Source organism: Nansenia antarctica, assembly GCF_963989245.1.
Source record: "Nansenia antarctica genome assembly, chromosome: 20".
Taxonomy (NCBI): domain Eukaryota; kingdom Metazoa; phylum Chordata; class Actinopteri; order Argentiniformes; family Microstomatidae; genus Nansenia; species Nansenia antarctica.
In genome coordinates, this window is record NC_137693.1 from 3,779,588 (window position 1) to 3,798,483 (window position 18,896).

The following is an 18,896-nucleotide window of genomic DNA, read 5'->3' on the forward strand; positions in this document are numbered from 1 at the left end:
GAACCCTGTGATACAAAAGCAAACTGCATGAGTAAAACAATAACACGTAACAGTTCAACCATAGGTGCCCCTGTGTGTCTGTGTGGACTACACATTCCATATCTATATGCCAGATGATGAGTTTGTATCCCACAGTGGGTGGTGACGGTTTAGATAGAGGGAGGGAGGTATAAAGGGAGTAATACAGACAGAATGTTAATAACCTTCCTGTGTGTGTGTGTGTGTGCCTGTGCCTGTGCCTTAATAAAAACATCTATATTCCTCCAGAGGACAGCTCCCCAGTCAAGCACCCCAGTGTGTGTGTGAGTGTGTGTGAGTATGTGTGTGTGTGTTTTCCTGTGTGTGTATGTGTGTATGTGTGTGTGAGTGTGTGTGTGTGTGTGTGAGTGTGTGTTTTCCTGTGTGTGTGTGTGTGCGTGTGTTTGTGCCTTAATAAAAACATCTATATTCCTCCAGAGCACAGAGTCAAGCACCCCAGTGTAAATGGGCTTATCTTGGTCGTTAGATTCACCCCGCTGCACCTCTCGCCTCAACGACATGTTCATCTCTGCCCAAAATGATAAATCAGGAACCTCTTTATATACTGAAATAAATGAACACTTTTTTTTGCGTTTCAGCTCAAGCACAGACATAGGAGATGGTGCAGAGCCCTCGGTGCGTATGTGTGTGCGTGCGTGTGCAGCGTGTGTGAGAAGGGTGACAGTAACACAATCAATCAAATACATGACACACATAAACAGTGTCGACATACAGGTTAGCGTCCTTTAGCTTGTCCTCTCCCGACAGAGAGAACAAGAGAGGAGGAGAGAGGTAGAAAGAAAGGACACCACTTACGTTCCGGGTTACCCCGTTTCCGGGACATTTGCGCCCATCTTTAAAGGTTTGCCTTCAAGGACAAATCCTCAAAAATGTGCTTTTAGTATAAAAGACAGAATCTGGTTGGGTTGAACTGCCATGTATCCAAGGTAATGGTCACTACGGTAACTACCATCGGACACTCCATCCCACAGAACGCTGATGAACACTGTAAACTCCAGGCAATACAGAGATAGAGTACACACACACACACACACACACACACACACACACACACATGCACACACACACACACACACACGCAAACACACACACACACGCACAAGCACTTGCACCCGCATTCACACACACACACACACGCACACACGCACACACACACACACACACACACACATACACACACACACACATACACACACACGCACACACGCACAAGCACAAGCACTTGCACCCACACACACACACACACACGCATATATGCACACACACACACACACACACACACACACACACACCTACGTAGCTAGCCTATACTGTAAAACCTGCTAAAGCCCTGAGGATAATGGATTTGATGAGGATTTGGGGTGTAACAGAGGGATGAAAGTGGGAATGAATCAAGGGGCTTAATGGATGATTAAAAACCTAAATGCAAGGATAGCATGCTGCCGTGGGGACCCGGTGTGCGTACACGGGGGGTGTCCGGGGAATTAGACCTATTGGGTACAAGGTACAATAACGTGAAATGAAGATCTTGTCAAATGAGGATGTCAGGTAATGATAGGTTATCAACAGGCTCATCTCAGGGTTTACAGCATCAGAAGGTGGTTTACTGCAGTAAGAGGAGTTTACCAGAGCAGAGGGCTAACATGCCTAGTGGCCTCAGCAGACTGTGGGATAATGTGACCTTTGAACTGGGACCTAGATACCTTGCCGCATGAGAGCTCCAACTCCGAACCAGAAACTATTGAGTAAGGTGAAGTTGTTCTCTACGAGCGCAGAGGACGGGTTACACGGATGAGGGTTGTACCACTCGTACGGAGTAAACCTGGGGGAGAAAGGAGGGAGGGAGAGAGAGAGAGAGAATTATTACATTTAATATTAATATTATGTATATATATATTTTTTTTTTTTAAAGTAAAACTTTGCGACAATGTTTCGCTTGTCTCCACTGAGGTCTCGTGCGATGTGATGCAAATGCGATGCGTCGCTTTCAGGGCACGTTACATTTACGTTTCTGTCGTCTACAGTGGCTTGTTGAAACTTGTTATTGGCCACATACACAAGGTGATTGGACAGCCCTTGCCATCCAATTTGCATTTTAATGACCACAACCAATATCGTTTCCCTATAGGCTCTCTCTGCTTGCCAAACGCTACCAGCTGCCCACACATTTTAAAAGCTGCTCTTAACTACCGGAGAAGATGACGGAGTGCCAGCTCACGCACGGGCCCGATAAAAGGAATGGCGAACAATCTCACGGGCATCCAAAATGAGAAAGTTCTGAAAGAGTTTTCTGTACGGGTATGCCAAACAGCCGCCTGAGATACAGTGTGAAATGTTCTCCGCTCTCTAAATGTGTGTGCTGGCGTGAGGCGGTGCTAGTCTTTCCAATGAATTTGCGATTGATGCCTGAAGATGTGTCCTGAGAGTGTCGCTGGATCTGCTGTTGCCTACAGAACAGTTTCTGCATTCTGTGCTGCCAGCCAGTACTGGCTCTTACCTGATGCTGATGTTTACCACTAGGCCTTTGCTGGCCCTAAACCTAACCGCCAAACTCTACACCATACACTATTAACCCTCCATCCTCACCCCCAACTCTACACCATACACTATTAACCCTCCATCCTCACCCCCAACTCTACACCATACACTATTAACCCTACATTAACCCTACATCCTAACCCGCCAAACCCAACACAATAGACCATTAACACTACACCCTAACCTCCAACTCTACACTATACACCATTAACCCTACACCCTATGTTATTACACCCTAACCTCCAACCCTACACCGTACACCCTAACCTCCAACCCTACACCCTAACCTCCAACCCTACACCACGCAGCCTTACACCGTACACCCTAACCTCCAACCCTACACCATACACCCTAACCCGTAGCCTCTTACCTGGCGATGACAAAGAGCACACAGCTGACCCCAGTGCAGGCCAGCAGCACGTCTTACCTGGCGATGACAAAGAGCACACAGCTGACCCCAGTGCAGGCCAGCAGCACGTCTTACCTGGCGATGACAAAGAGCACACAGCTGACCCCAGTGCAGGCCAGCAGCACGTACATCCAGATGTCAGGGGACAGGGGATTGAGGAAGGAGAACACTCCGGGGTTGGTGCCGTTGGGTTTGCGGTACAGGATGCTGATGCCCAGCGTCATGAAGGGCTTGGAGAAGTCTATGGACTTCTCTCTCACATAGGTGATGGTTAGAGGAGCCACAGCCAGGTCAGCTATCTGAGAGGGGGGGACATAGAGGGAGGGAGAGTAGGGGAGGGGAGGGGGGGGGGGGGGGGTAGGAGAAGCGAGGAGAGGAGAGGAGAGGAGGGAGGAGGGGGGGGGAGAGGAGAGGAGAGGGGAGGGGAGAGGAGGGGAGGGAAGGGGAGAGGAGAGGAGGGGAGAGGAGAGAGGAGAGGGGAGGGATGGAGAGGAGAGGAGAGGAGATGGGAGGGGAGAGGAGAGGGGAGGAGAGGGGAGGAGAGGAGAGGGGAGAGGAGGGGAGGGAAGGGGAGGGGAGAGGAGAGAGGAGAGGAGAGGAGAGGAGAGGAGAGGAGAGGAGAGGGGAGGGGAGAGGAGAGAGGAGAGGAAAGGAGAGGAGAGGAGAGGAGAGGAGGGGAGAGGAGAGGGGAGGAGAGGAGAGGGGAGAGGAGGGGAGGGAAGGGGAGGGGAGAGAGGAGAGGAGAGGAGAGGAGAGGAGAGGAGAGGAGAGGGGAGAGGAGGGGAGGGAAGGGGAGGGGAGAGGAGAGGAGAGGAGAGGAGAGGGGAGGAGAGGGGAGGGGAAGGAGAGGGGAGGAGAGGAGAGGGGAGGAGAGGAGAGGGGAGGAGAGGAGAGGGGAGAGGAGGGGAGGGAAGGGGAGGGGAGAGGAGAGGAGGGGAGGGGTAGGAGAAGAGAGGAGAGGAGAGGAGAGGGGAGGAGAGGAGAGGAGGGGAGGGAAGGGGAGGGGAGAGGAGAGGAGGGGAGAGGAGGGGAGGGAAGGGGAGGGGAGATGAGAGGAGGGGAGAGGAGAGAGGAGAGGGGAGGGGAGGGGAGAGGAGGGGAGGGAAGGGGAGGGGAGAGGAGAGAGGAGAGGAGAGGAGAGGAGAGGAGAGGGGAGAGGAGGGGAGGGAAGGGGAGGGGAGAGGAGAGGAGAGGAGAGGGGAGGGGAGGAGAGGGGAGGAGAGGAGAGGAGAGGGGAGGGGAAGGAGAGGGAAGGAGAGGAGAGGGGAGGAGAGGAGAGGAGAGGAGAGGGGAGAGGAGGGGAGGGAAGGGGAGTGGAGAGGAGGGGAGAGGAGGGGAGAGGAGAGAGGAGAGGAGAGGAGAGGAGAGGAGAGGAGAGGAGAGGAGAGGAGAGGGGAGGAGAGGGGAGGAGAGGAGAGGGGAGAGGAGGGGAGGGAAGGGGAGGGGAGAGGAGAGGAGGGGAGAGGAGGGGAGAGGAGAGAGGAGAGGAGAGGAGAGGAGAGGAGAGGGGAGGAGAGGGGAGGAGAGGAGAGGGGAGAGGAGGGGAGGGGAGAGGAGGGGAGGGGAAGGGAGCGGGAGCGGGAGAGGAGGAACAAATATGAGTTGAGGGCCAGAAATTGACTGTCGGTTCGACTCCATCTCCCACAAGACAGGGTTTATGGGCAGACGCTGGGGTTTGAGAGAGAGAGAGAGAGAGAGAGAGGTAACAACGTGTTTACTGCTAATGTGACTCACATGGTCGATGAGCTCCCGGACCATTCCGTTCCACTCTCCCTTGTCGTTCTGAGCTCCATACTTGCCGTCCGTCACCAGTTTGACCTCGTAGGTGAAGCCCAGGATGTTGGAGAGCTCCTTCAGCAGGTCCAGGCAGTAGCCCTCGAAACGGTCGTTACCAAACAGCTCCTTGTCTGATTTCTTAAACATCACATAGGGGTTTTCCTGTATGTACACAAGACACCAAAACACACACACAAGAAAATATGCATGACACATCTAGGGCCCTATTATGCACTTCTTAACTTGCCGTCTTAAGTCTTAATTAAGACGCACCGCCAGGTTAAGACCTACCGCCACCCTTATTATGCGCTTCATACGCGCTACTGCTATTATGCAGGTGTCGATAGGCGCCCACACATAAGACGTAAAACTCCCGTGCATATATTACTCATTGTGGGAGTGTTCATATGTTAATGAAGTGCACTAGGCGCCCCTGCTATTATGCGATCTGACTTTGCTCCTAGCGCTAAGAAGTGGTTTGAAAAGTTCTTAAGTTTAGACTTCATGCACGTTTTGAAACACGAGCGCGCCTCCGCGGTTTGCGCATGCATGTGGGCACACATGAACACGCACGTGGCTCCACGGCAAGACGTCAATTACGGTCACAGTATAAATGCCACCACTGGCAAATGTTAAGCCAGAGAGAGAGAACAATGGAATATATCCTAGGAAGGAATTATGATAGACGAAGACGGCGCGCCGAGCGCATATACCGGCAACGACTTTGTTACCTAGGGCTGACAGGTAGGCCAAATCTCAAATCAATTCTGGATTCGTGATCTAAGCAGTTTAGCGCTTTCAATTGGTGATCCAACTGTTAATAATGCTATAATATATTGCAATTACAATTATATTATAGCCTATTATTAAAATATGTATAATATAGCCTATAATATCACACTAGACAAAATGGCGCCGGTTGGGTGGCTGCCAGTGAAACAGCTCAGTCTTACTTCTACTTTTTAGCCCTTTTTTAGCCCTTTTCAACCTTTTATTTCAAACTTTTATCTTTTATCTTTTAACCGGAGTGCTCAATATGTGCCTGATAAACGGAGGAATGCGGGTGTATTCCAGAGAGGAGCTCATTGCCTTTAGGAGTCGAGCCGCCGCTCCCCCTACCGGAGTGCCCAGCGAAATAAGGACACGCAGACGAGGAACTAGGGCTGGCGCGGTCGTGAGGGCGAGGAGAGACAGACAAGCAAATAGGACCTACCTGCCGGCTGTTCTTATGGGGAACGTCAGGTCGCTGGTCAACAAGGCTGATGAGCTCTCTGCTCTGATGAAGGGACAGGGGGAATATGGGAAATGCAGCCTGCTATTCCTGACTGAATCCTGGCTGAATCCTGGTATCCCAGACGGGGCGATGGAACAAGATGGTTTCACAATGGTCCGCGCGGACAGAACGAGAAACAGCGGTAAGATAAAAGGAGGCGGGATCGCTGTGTTTGTTAATTCCAAATGGTGCAAGCCAGGTCATATCACTATCAAAGAGCAAGTCTGCACTCCAGACATAGAACTGTTGGCGCTAGGTTTGAGGCCAGATCTCTGTCCGAGAGAGTTTTCACATGTGGTGGCTGTGACTATTTACATTCCACCAAGCGCGAACCCGGCGCGCGCAAATGACGTCATCCATTCCTGTATCGCGGGGATACAGACCGCTCACCCAAACGCATTTATCATTGTGAATGGGGACTTCAACCATGTAAATATGGAAAAGACATTGACGGATTTTACCCAGTATGTCACATGTAAAACAAGGGAGAACAAAATACTAGACAAACTATATGCCAATGTGAAGGGAGCCTACACATCCACTGCCCTCCCGCCACTAGGGGCATCCGATCACAATATGGTCTGGATGGAACCAACATACACCCCTGTCATAAAAAGGCTGCCTATCACCACCAGGACTGTCCAGCAATGGTCAGAAGACGTGGAGGAGGAGCTGAGGGCGTGTTTTGAAACAACCGACTGGGGGATGTTCCAGAGAGTCCACGGGGAGGACATAGATGGTCTGCTAGACTGTGTCACAGACTATATCAAGTTCTGCGAGGAGAGCATCGTCCCCATTAAAAAGGTACGGTGCTTTCCTAACAACAAGCCGTGGATAAATGGGAACATCAAGAACCTCCTGAAAAGGAAGAGGAGGCTGTTTAAGGCAGGGGACACTGAGGGAGCCAGGGCCACTCAGAAGGAGGTGAAGAAGGAGCTGAGAGCAGCCAAAGAGGAATACAGGAGGAAATTGGAGGGCGGGCTAGAGGCCCACAGCTCCAAGGAGGTGTGGAAGGGCTTCAAGAAGATCACGGGCCACAAGCAGCCACATACTGTGGTGGAGGGGACCCGAGAGCAGGCAGATGACCTGAACTGCTTCTTTAACAGGTTTGACCAACCATCCCCCTGTCACCCCCCACAGCCCCCGACCCTGTCACAGCCCCCGACCCTGTCACATCCCCCGACCCTGCCACCCCCCCCATCCCCCTGTCATCCCCCGACCCTGTCACCCCCCCCATCCCCCTGTCACCCCCCATCCCCCTGTCACCCCCCATCCCCCTGTCACCCCCCACAGCCCCCGACCCTCTCCTCCCCTCTCCAATGTACTGCACCCCTGGCAACAGTAGCCCCCACTCCCCCTGACACCCCAGCAGCACCCCAGCAGCAACTGCCTCCCCTTACCAACACCAGGAGCCAGGGAGCATGCTTCACACCTGGAGACACCGGTACTCACAGCTTTATAACATCTGAGCAGGTGAGAAGGCAGCTTTCCAGGGTGAATGTGAACAAGTCCAGAGGTCCAGACAACATCAACCCCAGGGTTCTGAAGGTGTGTGCTGGAGAGCTGGCGGACACATTCCAACATCTCTTCAGTCTATCTCTAAGACTGAGGAGGGTGCCACAGCTCTGGAAGACCTCTTGCATCGTCCCAGTGCCAAAGAAGGGACGGCCCAGCACCCCAAATGACTATAGACCTGTCGCCCTGACACCACAGGTCATGAAGATCCTGGAGAGGCTAGTGCTGCAACACCTTAAGCCCCAGGTGAAGGACTTCCTGGACCCCCGGCAGTTTGCATATCAGGAGAGCATGGGGGTGGAGGACGCCATCATTTACATGCTGCACAGGGCCTACACACACCTGGAGAGGCCACAGAGCATGGTGAGGACCATGTTCTTCGACTTCTCCAGTGCATTTAACACTATCAAGCCATCACTGCTGGCTGACAAACTAGCAGTGATGTGTGTGGAGGACTCCCTGACGGCTTGGATCCACAACTACCTCACAGACAGGCGTCAGTATGTGAGACTGCAGGGCTGTCAGTCTGAGGTGGTGGTGTGCAACACCGGTGCCCCCCAGGGAACTGTTCTGTCACCCTTTCTCTTCACCCTCTATACCTCCGACTTCCAGTTTAGCTCCGACCAGTGCCACCTGCAGAAGTTTTCGGATGACTCCTCTATCGTCGGTTACATCACAGATGACAGGGATGAGGAGTACAGGGCCCTGGTGGAGAGCTTCGTGCAGTGGTGCGACACCAACTACCTTTTGCTTAACACCAGCAAAACAAAGGAGTTGGTGGTGGATTTTAGGAGGAAGAGAAGGACCCCAGCCCCCATCACCATCAAGGGGGTGGAAGTCGAGAGGGTGGACTCCTACAGGTACCTGGGAGTACAAATTAATAACAAACTGGACTGGTCTGACAACACCGAGGCTCTTCTCAGGAAAGGGCAGAGCAGACTGTTTTTCCTGAGAAGGCTGAGGTCTTTCGGTGTCTGCAACAAGCTGCTGCAAATGTTTTATCAGTCGGTGGTTGCCAGCGTTCTGTTCTTCGCCGTGGCCTGCTGGGGTGGAAACATCTGTGCCAGGGATGCTGCGAAGCTAAACAAACTGGTGAAGAAGGCCAGCTCTGTGGTGGGGACCGGGCTGGACAGCCTAGAGGTGGTGGCAGAACAGAGGATGGGGAAAAAACTGGCTGCCATGCTGGCCAATCCCTCCCACCCGATGTACTGCGAGCTGGCAGGGATGAGGAGCAAGTTCAGCCACAGATTTGTTCTCCCCCGTCAAAGTACAAAAAGATTTGGACAGTCCTTTATTCCAGCTGCACTCCGACTCTACAACCAGGCCCTGCAGGGTGGGGGAGACCTGGAGCTGGAACTTTTGGAACTTTTTACTTATTGAGCCTGCACTGTTTTATGTATTTTATTGAATGTTTTTCTGTTTTCTGTACTGAATGTTTTCTGCCCTAACTGAGCTGTTTGACAACAAAATTTCCCCATTGGGGACAATAAAGGTTTTCAATCAATCTATATATATATTCTTTTATTCTGTTTATAGAGCAGCAATGCTTGTATGAGCTGCGCTTCACCCGTCAGGCAGTAACTGACATATGTCGTTTGGTCAGCAATGACCTCATGCACGAGCTTGTTACTTTCTTCTGCAGAGAAGCGCGCTGACCTCCTTCTTAGGACTTCCATAATAGCATAGCGCTAAAGACTCAAGGCAGCCGGTTCTTAAAGGGAATGGCACCTGGCACGCTGATTGGGTTGATTGAGAAGACGCCCAAAACACACCCATGACTAATTTCTTTGCTTAGCGCCGGGTTTTAGGCGCCCACTACAGCACGCATAATAGCAAAGTGGCCTTGACCACGCCTCCACGTCTTAAGTTTAGATCTACCGCCTCGTCTTATTGCTTAAGACTTATGAAGTGCATAATAGGGCCCCTAGGGTGGTAGAATGCACATCTAGGAAAAGTCATGAAAGGAGGGTCCTGAAATTTGATCGAGTGCAAAGGTATACATTTTTTTTTTTTACTCACTTGGTCAAATGACCCCACCCATGGCTGTTCTAGTGTTAACACGCAGTTGAAAAGGTGTACTAGGTGTATATATATATAATATATATAGAGAGAGACCTTTTGGGAAACACTAAATTAGACCACTCATCGGATTTGAATTTCCCCATTCACAAATAAAAGACACCATCTAGACACTGAGAACACAGCTCATATACCCAAACCCATTCCTCTTTCCTCTACACTTCCTTCTTTCTTTCTTTCTTCTCTCTTGTCCTCCTTACTTCCTCTCCTCCCCCCTTGTCCTCCCTCCTCTCCCCCCTCTCACCAGTATGGTGGTGACGATGAGAGTCCTGTTGGCCAGGGAGTCTGTGACGTTCTGGTTCTGGCCTCGGCTTTGATCCGTCAGGTTCAGGCCTGTGTAGGAGTTCCACACCGCAATCTGGAAACAGCAACAGTGATTCAGCATTGTGTACCGTCGCTGTTTGTTGTTTAAGAACAACACGAGAGGACAACAACAATAGGAAAGGTCACAAGGGATTCGGATTCATTTGCATTTGAACATCTTTAACCAGGGAAGGACGATACCGAATGTACGTATCCTAAATACCAGCCTTTACTGCCATTATCAGATTCGCAAAGCATAACGCCTATGGTCCTGGATAAGTGATCTAATAATATTAGTCTAATATTAAAATAGTTACTAATAGCGGGGGGGCGACTGTGTCGCAGGAGGTAGAGCCGGCGTCGGTTCAAGCCCCGGCTGGCCACATGTCGAGGTGTCCTTGGGCAAGACACTGAACCCCAAATTGCTCCCAGTGAGCGGGCTGGCGCCTTGTATGGTAGCTTGCCGCCATTGGTGTGTGAATGTGTGTGTGAACGGGAGAATGAGAGGCCGTTGTAAAGGGCTTTGGATAAAGGCGCTATATAAGTGCAGTCCATTTAATAGTCTAATACAACATAGTTCTATTTATGTTACAAATCTCACTGGAGGCCACAGTGGAAGCCACAGGGGTGGAAGCCAAATGGAAGCCACAGTGTTAGCTAGACTCCCAGCAAGAAGGCGTAGGAGTCAGCTGGCCACTCAGACAGTCTAGAACAGTACAGCGTTCCCGCACTGTACAAGTGAATGAGATGGAATAGTTTCCATCTGATCAGGGGAGAATAATCCAGACAGTTATCAGATTAAGGAAGTGACAGCTGGAATTTAACACTTGAAATCCTCTTATCAGCAGTAAGAGCAACCGGAGGTCAGAGGTGACACTCTGAAGTGTTGTAAAGAGTACAACAGATAGGCTTACTATGGAAGCAATTTACCATGAGAGGAAGGGGATTGTGGAACTCATTTACCACTGGTACAGAGTTGTGTACAGTGGTAAATGAGTCCACAACCCCCGGCCCTCGAATGGTAAATTGCTTTTCTACAACAGCCACCACATAATATCAAGAATAAATACACTGTTTTAACATTGAATTCATTTATTTACAATCGTTAATCGTTTCAGAATACATATATCCTTCCGCCACAGAATATAGTCCCATGAACAAGATCAACGATTGCGTTGGAGCCGGTCAGCACAGGTGTTCTTAATCAGATTGATTGGGAGGCGCGTTGATACTGGAAATGCGGTCTGAACTGAAGGTTGTCGGGATATTTACCACTGTTGCTAGCCAATCAGAATCCAGTATCCAAACATGCTGTTGGAGAATACTACTTCACTAACACTCAAATCATGTTGTTGACTGAATCTGAGGGGAAACAAAGAGCGTCTTTACCCTCTGAAGTGATTGGAAAAGAGATTGTTTATCTCCACACGGGACTTGAAATAAAGGCTTACTTGAATTAAAAATAGTTTTAATGAGAATCTTCCTTCTTCTAGCATGACGACTGCCAATGGCCCCTGGCCTGAACATAGATTACTTGTTCCTGCTATGACTGTTGGTGGATAGATGACTCACTTACTTAGTCAAATGTATTTGTTTAAAAGTCGCTTTGGAATAAGGCGTCTGCTCAATGGCAAAAATGTAAAATGTTATGGACTGAATACCACACCCCTCTTCACCATTTGTCAGCCCCTATCGCCCTCCCGGCACTCAAGCCCTGCCAGGCAGAGCCTTCCCTCCACTTCTCCAGAGGTTTAATGACCAGGAACGTCCCTTACTGGGGGTGTTTTAAAGGGAAGCCATCCAGTACAGCATAAATATGTCATATCCCTGACCAGTGACCACTGCAGATGAATGAGACCTCCCAAATTGAACCTTCAGTCATCCAAGCGGGTCCGTTAAGAAACAAATTCTTATTTACCACGACGGCCTGGCCAGTGACGACTGGGAAGTGAGGTGGAATAAATAAAACAAAAAAATATTTTAAATCACAAGACAAGACCAGACATGACAACACAGAAGGACAGGTCACATGACAAACACATAAGTCAATACAGAACAAGTCAGAACAAGGCAGAATGATACAGGTAGAACAACACAGCAGGACAGAAACACAGGGCAACAACACAAGATTGAGTAAAAACAGTCAGCATAGACAGACAGTCAGCAATAGATTTATAGGATATAGTATAGGACAGTATAGGAAAAACAAGTTAAGCGTCCGGATGTTCATAATGGACGTTATTTGTTAGAATAACAAGTGAGTGTCTGTGAAAATGTCCATGACGACTCTGATGGTAGAGTAAGTTAGTTTGTTATTTTGTGCTGGTGGAGGTGCTGGTGTCAGAGACAACATCTGTGTTTTAATTATTAAAGATAGAAACAGACACACATTCCTCAAGTTTCAATGTTGTTTTGAAGCTCATTCCAGTCGCTAGCTGCAGCAAAGTGAAATGAGGAGTGACCCGCGCGGGTGTGAGTCTTAAACTGAATGTGATGAGCAGATGTGATAATAATAATAATACTAAATTATATTTATATAGCGCTTTTCCGAGGCTCAAAGACGCTGACAATATGGGAGAAACGGAAAAAACAGAAACAACAAGCAACAGATAACATGGGCACATAGAACACAGAGTTAGCGAACGGGGAGGGGGGTGGCAGGGTTAGGGGAGATGGTTAGGGGTAGGGGAGGCTGTATGCATGGTAGGTTTTGAGGTGGGATTTAAAAGTGAGGAGTGAGGGTGAGTCTCTGAGTGGTTGAGGGAGAGAGTTCCAGAGGCGGGGTGCAGCTTGTGAAAAGGCACCGTGACCGAAGCCTTTGAGTTTTGAGGGTGGGACAGTGAGGGGGAACAGTGGATGAGGATCGGAGGGTACGGGTAGGGTGGTGGGGGAGAAGGAGGTCAGTCAGGTAAGGGGGGGGCCAGGCTATGGAGGGCTTTGTATGTGAGGATGAGCACTTTGAATTGGATACGTTCTTTGGTGATGCCGGTGAGTAGGGAGTTGCAATAGTCAAGGCGGGAGGAGATGAAGGCGTGGATGAGGGATTCAGCAGCGGGGGGGGAGAGGCAGTGTCTAATTTTTGCTATGTTTCGGAGGTGGAATAGGATGTCTTGACAATGGAACTGACGTGGGGATCGAATGAGAGGGTCGGGTCCAGGATGAAGCCAAGGTTGCGAGCCAGGGGAGAGGGGGTGATGGTAGTGTCGTCAATGGTGAGTGTGATGAGTCCGGTTTTATTGAGAATGGATTTGGTGCCGATGAGGATGACTTCGGTCTTTTCACTGTTAAGTTTGAGGAAGTTGTGTGTTAGCCAGGTTTTTATTGCTGAGATGCAGTTTTCAATGTGACTGAGGGGTGGGTTCTGGGTGGATTTTGTGGTGATGTAAATCTGTGTGTCATCAGCGTAGCAGTGGAAGTCCAGGTTGAATTGGCGGATGATGTGACCGAGGGGGAGTATGTAGCAGAGGAAGAGCAGGGGGCCAAGGACTGAGCCTTGTGGGACCCCCTGTGTGACAGAGGAGGAGGTGGAGGTGTGACCGGAGAGGGAGATGAACTGTTGTCTGTTGGTGAGGTAGGAGGTGAGCCAGTCCAGGGCGGTGCCCTCAACATCCAGTTGGCGCAGCCTTTGAAGGAGGATGGAGTGGGACACTGTGTCGAAGGCTGCGCTCAGGTCTAGTAGAACTAGGATGTTGAGGGCACCTGAGTCTGCGGAGGTGAGGAGATGATTTGATGACTTTGACCAGGGCTGTTTCGGTGCTGTGATGTGGGTGGAAACCAGATTGATGCCGTTAGCAGAGGAGGAGGCACCAGGGATCTCAAGTGGAGGGGAGTTAAACCTAAACCTAGAAGGGTGGTGTAAGTGAGCATGGACCAAAGAGACCAGGGGGGGTTCAATTACCGCTGGTTCAGATTCCCCAATCCCATCCATTGAGAGAGTCAATGCACAGCCTTTAGCGAAGGGGGTAAACTAACTTTAAGCAGTGGTAACGAACATAGACTTAGGGTGTGTTCTCACTAGAACATTTGCTCCACTTGGAATCAGAGTTTAGGATAGAATTCGCTTTGCTCTGCGTCGTTTGGAGCTGTGAGAACGTGCTTTCGAAGTCACTCCCGGAGCAAACAGCCGATGGATGCTTGAAAAAGGGTGGTTTCGCTCCGATTAGAAACGACGCATCGAGGCTGTCCATAGGAAAACAACAGCGCATGCATGTTGATCTGGATAAGAGCGGGACGAACGGGCAAATTTGTTTTTTTCTGACCAATCAACTACCACGTCTGTTGCTTCGATTGCGTATGTTACTTTGTTTACATAAAGGGCTGTGAGAAAGCAAATCAGAGAAATAATTTATGCAACAATGTTGCAAACTCATCCACTTGCTCCGGGTCCTGATTCGGACTTTCATGTGAGAACATGACCTGAACATGACACTGAAATCTAAGACGAACAAATAAAGAGTACAGGAGTACTTTGGTAACACAGGAGGAGAAGAGAGAGAGTAACCCCTTATCCATGGATCCATATAGCCCTATGAATTGATCATCCGTGTCAGTACATCCAACAACAATACATGGGTATGCTATAAAAAAACGAATCACATTTCTCTCACACACACAGACTGTAAAAAGTTATCTCCGCCGGCCAAACAACAACCACCTCAATCCAGTCAAATTTGTCAATACAGTCAAATCAGACTAGCAAACCGCCGCAACGGTATGACAGAGATTAGACCGGGCCAAGAGGAAGGAGTACTGCAATTATGTTGTTACAGTTGTACCGTTTCCCCATTTTCCCTGTTGATTTGGCTTGCATCATCAGAGTGTATTTAATGCACCACTGCCCAGGAGCTAACATTGCTGCCACGCTTTGATAATTCAATTATTAACAGCGCCATAAAACTCCACTGCTTTATGTATGGTGCCTGTCATATAGTGGTATTTTCCCCAGGAGGGTTTGAAGTCGATGGCTTACTGAAGGAAAATAACATGAAAGTATAAATCACTGCTGGTCTAAACATCTGCTGCCTGTCTATTTAAAGGGATGGCTCAGCCGATGTTCATGTTTAGGGAAAATAAATATCATCTTGAAAATAGGCAGAAAATTATCCCATTAACACCTTAGTGAGAGAGAGAGAGAGAGAGAGAGAGAGAGAGGGGGGGGGGGGAGAGAGAGAGAGAAAGATAGGGAGGGAGGGAGAGAGAGAGAGAGAGATAGGGAGGGAGGGAGAGAGAGAGAGAGAGAGAGAAAAAAAGAGAAAGAGAGAGAGAGAGAGGGAGGGAGAGAGAGAGAGAGAGAGAGAGAGAAAGAGAGAGAGAGAGAGGGAGGGAGAGAGAGATAGGGAGGGAGAGAGATAGAGAGAGAGAAAGAGAGAGAGAGAGAGAGAGATAGGGAGGTTAGAGAGAGAGAGGGAGAGAGAGAGAGATAGGGAGGGAGAGAGAGAGAGAGAGAGAGAGAGAGAGGGAGGGAGGGAGAGAGAGAGAGAGAGAGAGAGGGAGGGAGAGAGAGAGAGAGAGAGAGAGAGAGAGGGAGGGAGGGAGGGAGAGAGAGAGAGAGACTACACTGTTTCTCTGTGTCAGACATTTTCCAATCTGTGCCTGAAGTACAAAGTTACCATTTGGATACAGATCTGTTTTATGTGAGTATCTGGTAGACATGCTGGATAAGATAGTGTCACATTTAGAGGAGGTTTGGGGGGGGGGACGGGGGGGGGACATTACATTAGGCCAGGGGAATAATGAGTCACTATTTGAAGGAGGATAGGGAATAGCTGGGGTGGCGGGGTGGGGGTGGGGGGGGGCGGGGGGGGAGCAATTCAGAAGGCCTGGGACCAGGGAGGTCATGGGCACAAACCTTAATCCACCTTTTAGTGAGTCGACTGGAGCCCTCGACAATACCCTTTTGACAAGGCAAAGAGGACAACTGGCAGTCAGTGAAGAGAGAACATGTACTGTGGTAGAAGCTTCCAGAATGTTGTTAAACCACACACTGGGTTAGAAAGAATGAAAGCGAGGCTCTCGTTATATCATACATGTATGATGATCACTGATCAAAAGAACAAAGCAGTGGAAAGCTTGATTATTGAATACATTTGCTATTACTATATTACACTATAGATGTTATATAAGTCATGCTAGGATGGACTCCACAGTACACCCTTTCACTACGCTCTGTTCGAGCCTTTGAAAGCAGCGTGTGAGCGCTGTAATTGGCTGTTACTGGCCCCTGCTACTCACCCTGGCTGTACCGTCCTCTTTGAGACTGATGATGTCCAAGTCAAAGTCTCTCCTCCGACCGTCCGTCTTATTAAGAACAATATGTCCTGTCAATCCATCCCACTGTGCCTGGGGGCAGGGGGATGAGGGGGGGGGACAGAGGAGAGAGAGGGAGAGAGAGAGAGAGAGAGAGAGAGAGAGAGAGAGAGAGAGAGAGAGAGAGAGAGAGAGAGAGAGAGAGAGAGAGAGAGAGAGAGAGAGAGAGAGAGAGAGAGAGAGAGGGAGAAAGAGAGAGTGGGTTATTCTTTTGTGTATCTGTGGAGCCTAATTAAAGCTTTAGAAGCAGACTCCCAGGAGCTGAAGTGAGTGGGGGGAACCGACAGAGGTTTGACAGAACCACAGGTTGTAAACAGAGTCAGACAAGAAGGCTGCAACAAGTTGAAAGGTTATTTTCTGTTGTGTACTCCTGCAATTCACCTGGGACTGGAAATTACCGCATTAGAAATACGCACAACGTCTATCCAGAGGAATATATGGATGGCATGTAGTCACCTGTGTTGATGAAATATACTTTTGTTGTTGTTTGGTGTTACCCTGCTTCAAGTCATCTGCCATCATCCCGGTACCGAAAAAGGGGAAGGTAACATGCCTAAATGACTGGCACCTTGTTTCTCTAGTCTAACCCCTGCAGTGAGCAAATGCAAATTGAAGAGAAGATCATCCAGATCCTGATCTGCAGGGAGCTGCCTCCCTTCCTAGACACACTACCCATCTTCCAGTCGGAGACTGAAGACCCATCTCTTCAGGTTACACCTTAACTGCTCCTCCTGAGACATCCACTACCCCCTAGCACTGCGTCTCCTGAGACGCCCGCTTCTCCCCTTTACTGTGTCCCCTATGACTTCTACTGCCTCCCTTGTACTGCTTCTCTGTTCTCCAGTGTCTATATAAAAAATTAAAATTAAAACTTTTTCCTTCTATCACTGAGACTGCCAATGGCCCCGGGCCTGAGCTAGAATACTCTTCCTGCTACGACTGGTGGATTGACGATTCACTTGCTTAGTCAAATGTATTGATTGTAAGTCGCTTTGGAATAAGGCGTCTGCTAAATGCCCAAAATGTAAATGTAAAAAATGTAGACCCTCACCAATCTGCCTACCGAGAAAACAGATCGACAGATGACGCCATTGCCACGGCACTCCACTCAGCCCTCACCCACCTTGACAGGAGAATCTCCTATGTGAGGATGCTGTTTGGAAACTACAGCTCAGCATTCAACACCATAGTCCCCTCCAGACTCGATAGCACGCTCAGGGAGCTAGGCATCTACCCCAGCCTATGAAACTGGATCCTGGACTTCCTGTCGGACCGTAAACAAGTGGTGAATATGGGCTCTAAGACCTCTCTGACCATCAGCACAGGAGCCCCCCAAGGCTGTGTACTAAGCCCCCTCCTCTACTCCCTGTACACCCACGGCTGCGTGGCCACTCACAGCTCCAACACGGTAATCAAGTTCGCCGACGACACGACAGTGTCGGCCTGATCACCGACGGCGACGAGACAGCCTACAGAAGTGAGGTCGACCGCCTGGCTCAGTACAGCCAGGCCAATAACCTCACTCTCAACGCCGACAAGACCAAGGAGCTGGTGGTGAACTTCAGGAAGGACAGGCAGGCTCAAGACCGCATCACCATTAACAGGTCTGCTGTGGAGAGAGCAAAGAGCATCAAGTTCCTGGGGGTTCACATCATCAACGACCTCACCTGGGATGAACACACCAACCAGCTGCCTTTTCCATCTCAGGCAGTTGAAAAAGTTCGGCTTAGGACCTAAGATCCTAGGGGCCTTCGTCAGAGGCACAACCGAGAGCATCCTGACAGAATGCATCACTGCCTGGTACGGGAACTGCACTGCCCAAAACCGCAAAACGCAGCAAAGCGTAGTGAGGACAGCTGAGAGGATCAGCGGATGTGACCATCCCTCCATCCAGGATATGTTAACTGACCGGTGTGTCAGAAAGGCCCTCAGGATTATTAGGGACCCAGCCACCCCAATCAGAAACTGTTGGAGCTGTTGCCGTCGGGGAAACGGTACCGAAGCCTCGGGGCTAAAACCCAGAGGATGTCAAACCGCTATTTCCCCTAAGCAATCAGGCTCCTGGGGAAATGCACTGGAAGACAACAAAAGACTGTCCACCCCAAACCAACCACACTCTCACTATACAGGGGGGTAGTGGTGGTCTAGTGGATAGTGAGTTGGACTTGTGATCGGAAGGTTGTGAGTTCAAATCCCGCCTGAAACCACACCACTACTAGTGTGCCCTTGAGTAAGGCGCTTAGCCCTCAGTTACTCCAGGGGGAATGTCCCTGTAATTCGTAATTGTAAATCGCTTTGGATTAAAAGCGTCTGCTAAATGGCAAAATTATTATAAATTATACACATAATATATATTATATGACTACTTGCAAACTACCTGATTACTTGAACACAACCTGACTACCGGTACTTGTACTGTAAATTGCATTTTATCTTATTGTACAGCTTTTTGCACTATTGATTCCCCTGTAGTACGACTGGTTCCACTGTAGTACGACTACCATCACGTTAACACTTTATTACTTTATTATTACTTCCTTTTATTATTTTTACTTTACTCTATTATTGTGATTTTGTATCTTGCTGCAATGACAGTGTTGACAAACCTAAGCCAAAGATGTTTACTCTTGTGTACTTTGTGTACATTGGATGTAATAA

The 18,896-nt window shown here is 49.5% G+C and overlaps 1 protein-coding gene across 2 annotated transcripts in view; it reads right to left on the minus strand.

Annotated features, from left to right (window-relative positions):
• Positions 1–18,896, minus strand: part of grik1a (glutamate receptor, ionotropic, kainate 1a) — a gene marked incomplete at its 3' end in the record, with an annotated part of 74,744 nt that overhangs the window by 13,008 nt on the left and 42,840 nt on the right. Inside the window, exons 8-13 of one of the 2 annotated variants that reach the window (XM_080550114.1) lie at positions 16,164–16,271; positions 15,781–15,825; positions 9,874–9,987; positions 4,721–4,924; positions 3,062–3,285; positions 1,743–1,861 (exon numbers count right to left, since the gene is read on the minus strand). In XM_080550114.1, coding sequence (XP_080406240.1) covers positions 1,743–1,861; positions 3,062–3,285; positions 4,721–4,924; positions 9,874–9,987; positions 15,781–15,825; positions 16,164–16,271 — 814 coding nt within the window. The remainder of the gene's footprint in view (positions 1–1,742; positions 1,862–3,061; positions 3,286–4,720; positions 4,925–9,873; positions 9,988–15,780; positions 15,826–16,163; positions 16,272–18,896) is intronic. The other variant, XM_080550115.1, reaches the window with a different exon arrangement.